At 33.0% G+C, this 6,646-nt stretch overlaps 2 protein-coding genes and 1 long non-coding RNA gene across 3 annotated transcripts; 2 read left to right on the forward strand and 1 right to left on the reverse strand.

Annotated features, from left to right (window-relative positions):
* Positions 1-125: 125 nt before the first annotated feature.
* AT1G03165 (uncharacterized protein) lies at positions 126-1,114 on the forward strand (the record flags this gene model as incomplete). Its single annotated transcript, NM_001331390.1, has 2 exons — positions 126-170; positions 932-1,114. Exons 1-2 carry the CDS (start codon positions 153-155, stop codon positions 1,112-1,114), a joined length of 201 nt encoding a protein of 66 aa, NP_001322637.1. The 5' UTR covers positions 126-152.
* On the reverse strand, positions 827-1,175 carry AT1G04173. Its single transcript, NR_138663.1, has 2 exons — positions 1,087-1,175; positions 827-941 (listed from the first exon to the last, which is right to left on the reverse strand). It is a non-coding gene; the product is annotated as an other RNA (long non-coding RNA).
* Positions 1,176-2,165: 990 nt separating this feature from the next.
* FAF2 (FANTASTIC four-like protein (DUF3049)) lies at positions 2,166-4,474 on the forward strand. The gene has a single exon (NM_100199.2). The coding sequence runs from the start codon at positions 3,595-3,597 to the stop codon at positions 4,315-4,317; it is 723 nt and encodes a 240-aa protein (NP_563678.1). The 5' UTR covers positions 2,166-3,594; the 3' UTR covers positions 4,318-4,474.
* The last annotated feature ends 2,172 nt before the right edge of the window (positions 4,475-6,646 follow it).

The raw sequence follows: 6,646 nt of genomic DNA on the forward strand, positions 1-6,646 counted from the left end.
TTGAAAGAACCAAACAATAGCATTATGGGCGTGAAACTTTGGTATAACGTTTTTTAGCTTCTTTTTCAGATTGTTTGTGATACAAATCGCTGGATGAGTTGGAAGCTCAAGAGACTCATGGAGAAAATTTTCTTCTGATCTTTGACCTGCACATGTACCTCATATCACAGGTAAATATGTTAGTTGACTCATTTTTTCTGTCAATTGGATTTTATGGTCTCCTAGAGTTCATGAATTGCTTGATACATTCATATGAAATTGATTCTCCGCATAGAGCATCTAAACTTAGTTGTCAATGTACTAATCTTTTGACTTTAGTGGCTTAAATATGAGGGAAAAAAACAATCTTAGTATAAGTTTCCATGGAGAGTAATTCTCAGCATATGCTAGCTGTGATTTCTAAAGATAAAACGCTTGAATTTCTTTTTTAGTTAAGGATTGGTTCGAGAAGTTTTAAAAATCCAGAGGTGCTAGAATAAACCTTGTTAATGCTTGATACTGGAGATTGTTTAGAATTAACGTTAGAAGTCTAACACTGTATAAAAGCTTGCCATATGGTCCTCCTAAGTTTTCTAAACAAAGTCATAGCTTTAAGCTAATGACATATATGCTTGATAACCAAACCTTTTATTTTATTAAAAACAAAGAGAGAATATTAAGTATGGACCATACTGTATGGTCAAAAGTTAGGGAAAGAGAAAATCTCCAGTTGACATGTTTTTGTGTAAACGTGAAACAGATTCCACCTTCCTTTGTTGCTAAAGATCAGAAAGAAACATAGACTTCCAAAATAATATTAAAAATTGCGAAAATTTCGAAAACAAAAAGGAAAATTTGAAGGGATCTAGCTTTGGATTGTCCTTTTCAGTTGGGGACCAGAAGTGGAATGATGATGCAGAGAAAGCCCACTTTTTTTGGTTCTTGTTTCCAGGTTTCTCTTGTTCTGATTGGTTTAGGCAAATCTAAAACCAAAAAGGGGGAAAACACACGGAAACACAGCGATTGGCGAATGCGAAATTCGGATGGTCAGGGCTCACTAGAGAGAGAGAAAATAAGGTACAGATTCTTGCTTATAGCTTTACTTACCAGTAAGTTATACTACACACGTTTTTAACTGGTCTTTGTCGAGTTTTCATTACCAAAAAACTTTTGTTTTCACAACACATGAAGTTTTGAAAAGTTTTTCTCACTTGAAATGGAAACTTCTTTTGCTACCCGTAGCTTTTTAGTGTACTGTTCCATTAACTAAATAATTGTAATAGACATCACTACTTATCATCTATGTTAGTATGAGACATGCTTATTGTCTATGTTCCTTAACTGACCCTACATTTGTTACTTCTTTGAGAACCTATGGACTATAGAAGGAGTCACTCTCTAACCCGAGCATTAATTCGTGCTCGTATTCCCATAAGTTTTCTATTACAAGGCATACATGTTTTTAATCATTCATTACAATTTGAGGTGTAGATTAATCATAAGAAGAAAGCTCGGTTCTTCGTATGTTGTACTTCTTTTTTCTTTGAATCTGGTTTCAATGTACCAACAAGTATTAGGAAACTGTCAATATGATCTTGAGATGCTGCAATATAAGAAACACAATCTCAAGGATTTGGACATGAAACTGATTTGGGGTCATTTGGCCATTCTAGTATTGATTGGTAAGCATGTTACTGTTTTCGTTTGATTCTGCACTTACTCTTATCAATTTCCATACAGAAGCAAATACCTTTTTATTTAATATTATTTATGGGTCATATCAGTTTGCAATCAGTTGCAAGTTGGTAGTGTAACTTAGGTCCCGTGAAAGTGTGGTGGACTTGGAAACTCTCTGTCTTTGTGATTTCTTTGCCTTCAATTATTATCAGTGTTGGAAACTTTCATCAATAAGGGCATTTTGGTCTTTCACTTTTTTTTTTTTTTTTTTTGTCTTTTAACGGACAAAAATTGCTGGGTTACGGGTATAGCTAGATATATCCAGTATTTGATCTGATCTGAACGGATAATAAATTTCTATCATCCGTATTTTGTTTGAAAGATTAATATCAGCAAATAGTGGCTGGTCTTTCGATACTATATTATTATTCTTCTTATTATTGTTAATTAAACAAAAAAAAAAGAGAGAACTATCTTATTATTAATATCAGCAAATAGTGGCTGGTCCATAATAATATAGTTCATCTCCAAATCGTTTTAATTCCTTAAAAAAAAGCATATGAACTATCTTATTATTGGGTGTTTTAAATACGGGTTTAATGCTGGAAATAAGCAGTTACCTGAAAATATGTATTTTCTATAAAAATACTAACTTACACGAATGCAAAGGAATGAATCAAATCTTGTAGGCAGAGATATTTCACAATATAAGTTACAGCCACAACTTGAGGAAGAGACCAAAAAATTTAAAACAAAATCACTCAAGTGAGAGTGACTATAGGTTACGTGAGCCTCTTCAGTAGGATACTTTTCATGAAATTTACGAATCAATTTGGTCGGTTGTACAAAAATTACAGCCAAACTATAATAGTTAGCAGAATTTTGAATAATAGCTATACAAATTATGTGTCTAGTAACATGTTACAAAAATTATGCTTTTAAACGATGTCACTTGTGGTGAGAATAACCGGGGTTAGTTGATGCTACACCTTTATCTCAATCCTACTTCCTGAATAAAATAATGATGCAAATTCATAGATCTTTAGGCAATTAAATGTCATGACAAATTAAAGCCATTTTCTCCATAGTGCTATAGGTCGAATATGCGTTTAAGGGGCTATTGAGAATGTTTAAAATGTCTAAATTCTATGTTTAAGTATCATCTTTCTGTTTTGTTGTCTTCTTTAAGCTTTTTGCTACGAACTTTTTAAATAGTTGTTGACACGACACAACAACACAGCAACATCAACACCTTTTTTTTGTTTTGGGCAACACACAACAACAACAACAACAACACAAACTTATAATTTCATCCTTCCATTTCCGACACTGATAATATCCGAGACAAAACATAAAGATTATACAAAATTAAAGCAAGAGTACCAATGGTTTATTAGTGGCGCGCTGAAAGGTTTATGTATGAAATTTGACAAATGAAACAAGTTTATCAGTTAGACATATGAAAATCTAAAACATATAGTTTAGTAGTTTGTATTAATATGCTCTTGTGTTATTATCTAGGTTGAACCGTAATTTGTGTAACTTGTAGACAACAAAACTATTTTCATATATTTAAAGTTTTTCACTAGAGAAAAACTACCAAAATTTGGATGATCTGGTGCCAGTTAAAATGGTTCCATATTAATAGGGATTATAAGATTTTATTATATATTCATGCAATAAAAGGTGTCGAATAATATAAAGAATCCAATGCCAAGTGGACTCGCCACTATAAATACTTGCTCACCCCTCCCTCTTCCCTTTCACATTCATTCCTCTCTTCTTAACTAACATCCAATCTCTCTCATTCGTTCCCATTTTTTTTTGTTATAAAAAAAAAACTAACGAGAAAAACTGAAAGATCTCAGCAAGACAACAACAATCACAAACCCTCCTTCAGATTCTTTGTTTTGCTATTTTTCTAAAGAACATAGAAAAATGTCACTTGTTGTTTGTCAACCTCAAATAAACGAGAGTTTCTATCAAAAAGATGACATGGGTGGGTTGAGTTTCCTACAATCTATGTCCGATATCACTTCCATTGCCCAAACCAAAGAGGATAAAGCTTATGTTCACCCGATGGAGAAACGCTCTGTTTCTAAACTGAACGAGAAAAGCTTGGAGATGTGCACTGAGAGTCTCGGAACCGAAACAGGAAGCGAGAGTGGTGACGAGTTGTCATTGCTTGCGTTTGAAGCAACCACTACTCCTAGGGCTCCTCCTCGTCAACTGAAACCTCAAGAAGATACTAACTTGCCGGACAAGACACCGCCGATGAGTCGCAACAACAGTTTCCCACCGCCGATAAAGTTCGTTGAAGACTCAAAGTATAATCGTATGGTGAGATGGTTAGGAGAAGATGGTCGAATTGTAGTTCAAGCAATTAGGGTTTCGTCTCCGCCTAGTTGCTTTGTATCAGAACGTGGTGAAGGAAGGCTTCGTCTCATTTTAACGTCGGAAAGTTCTCTTCTTAGTCACAATCACGAGGAGGAGGAAGAAGAAGAAACAGAGGAGGGCATCGACGAGGAAACTAGTGAGAACTTGGAGGGTAAAAGTGGAAATAAAAAGTTTAGCAGATTCAGCAGAAGATGCAAGGAGAATGGTCGTGAGCCTAAACCAATGCTCACTTGGAAGCAGCAGCAGTTTTGGGTCGCTACTTAAACTTAATTCGGCTAATTAATGTGGGTTTTATTTTAGTTTATCTGTATAATATGTCTATATGTTATCTTGTCTTTTCTATTTTTAGTACGATTTCTTGAGGAGACTAGTAATGTTTTATAGTTCTATTAAATGTATTAATGTTAAATGGACTTATTATAATCATAATTATTATAGTCAGATTTTATAAATAATCATCATAACAACCAATAACTGAATAATAATGTAGTGGTACTATTTATCTTCTTTTTGTACGTGAAGAAGAAGAAAAGAATCCGAAAATGTCCTTTAGGAAGCTTCCTCGAATGATTTTCCCATACACAACTCTTTTCAGTTTTCCCACTCATTTTCTCTGTGTATAGATTTCCGACTGATTATTATCATTGTTTGACAAGATATATTTTCTAGTTAGAAAATTTCTGAGCGGTTCATTTCATTCCACTCATGTTCTCTGTGTATCGATATACAAACTTAAAAATGAGGTCTTACAAAATACTTGGACAGACCAATTATTATCAATGTAATTAGGAAGACCTGTACGTAGACAACATCAGTAGTAGTAGCAGGAGTTAATATTTAATTAGGAGCATCAATAGTAGCAGTTGCATATGAATTAAATGATTCGAAATGAACTAATATTCATATATTATATCAAAGATAATGATATCTTGGAGTATTTATTTAGGTCACCAGATGATGATTTATATTTTAAATTACATTTTTAAAATCTTATAATGAACTTACACTAAATACCAAATAAAAATTTCTGTTCAGTATGATTTAATTCTATACCAGTAATTTCTAACACACTATAAATTATTAAATATAGTTGAAATGACTTACGTAAATGTTTTTTTTTTTTTAATTACGTGCGAAAAATGAATATGTGGTACGTACAACGGCCACATGAACATTAGGAAAGATTGTTCCCACACGCCCACATGACCATCACATGCAAAATCTGCTCACTTCTCCTTTTAACTCCCACCATTTTTTTTTTTTAATTTTGCCTTTTGCTCTTTCATTTAGATTCTGTTTCTGGATTTTCCTTGTACGAATTGTGAAGAGACTCTCTTACTTTTTTTCTCCTAACTTTCTTTTTGCGTTATCATACCAAAGTGCATGACCTCATTAATCATTTTACTTTCTTTTTTTTATTATAAATTTTTAATATTTCGAACGTTATTGTTTACTTGTTGTCTCATTGGTCGATATAATATTAGATTTTGCTTATACACAATAAACACATAGAACCGGTAGGTATATATCATATAAAATTTGAAGTAATTTTATGCGTGCATCCATCAACTGAGAATCGATATGCATGTTGTTTTGCCAGCATCAATCGTTTGTTTCAAGTTTTTGGTTATAGAATAATTGGTAAATGAAACATAAAACATGAGCATTTTCATTATAGTCTCATATAATATTGGATAATTCTAAAAAAAAAGAAAAAGAAAAATCTAAATTAATTCATGGTGGTTTAGTTGTTGAATGTCTACCTTTAAAGATAAAAAGCATGGTTCTAGTTCCCTTGGTTTCGAGTCTAATTATGGTTGGCCATTTCAAATGTTTCTAGCATATTCGTCTCTTTCGTAAATTTTAGAGTAATTTGGAATTCATCCAATACATATATTATCTTTCGAGAATCGGATGCCTTTTCATTACGGTTTTTTTTTTGGTTCATTAGGAGTTAGTTACTTGACCGGTTATAACGAGACTATGAGTCAAGATCCAAAACTCTGGTGTTAAATGTTATAAACTCACAGAAACTGTTTCGAGGTGTATGTATTCTGCATATATTCCCCGACATGGACGAAGAAATTAGTCTCAGTGTCCGTACATAATGAACATCCCAACATATAAATTTTGCAAAGTATATAAATGTCCACCAATGAGAATTAGACAACCTATGAGTAATGTCCAATCTAAAACCCCAAAAGTGTGTAAATATATTAAAGTGTCCTTTGTTTCTCTGCAAACGAATATCGAGAGAGAACTCTATTTCCATGGTTCTATGTGCCACTTGATGCTTATTATTGGCCACTATCTCATGCGGCACCCATTTCTGTGATATCTCAATCATTCTTTTTAATAATCAAACGTATTTTTGTTTGCGCAGTTTCTATTTTGAGTTTTGATGACCTTCTTTTTTGGTAACCTGATCTCTTAAACCGAACAATCACTAGTTTATATTGGTAACCACCATATCAATTTTGGCAACAAAAACAAAGCCGCTACAATAATTTTGTATGGTTAAATATGTGCATTCATTATAGTTTACTACGTTATAATGTTTCGACTAATATATGATGAAATTGGTCATCAGCTC

Source organism: Arabidopsis thaliana (genome assembly GCF_000001735.4).
Source record: "Arabidopsis thaliana chromosome 1 sequence".
Taxonomy (NCBI): Eukaryota; Viridiplantae; Streptophyta; class Magnoliopsida; order Brassicales; family Brassicaceae; genus Arabidopsis; species Arabidopsis thaliana.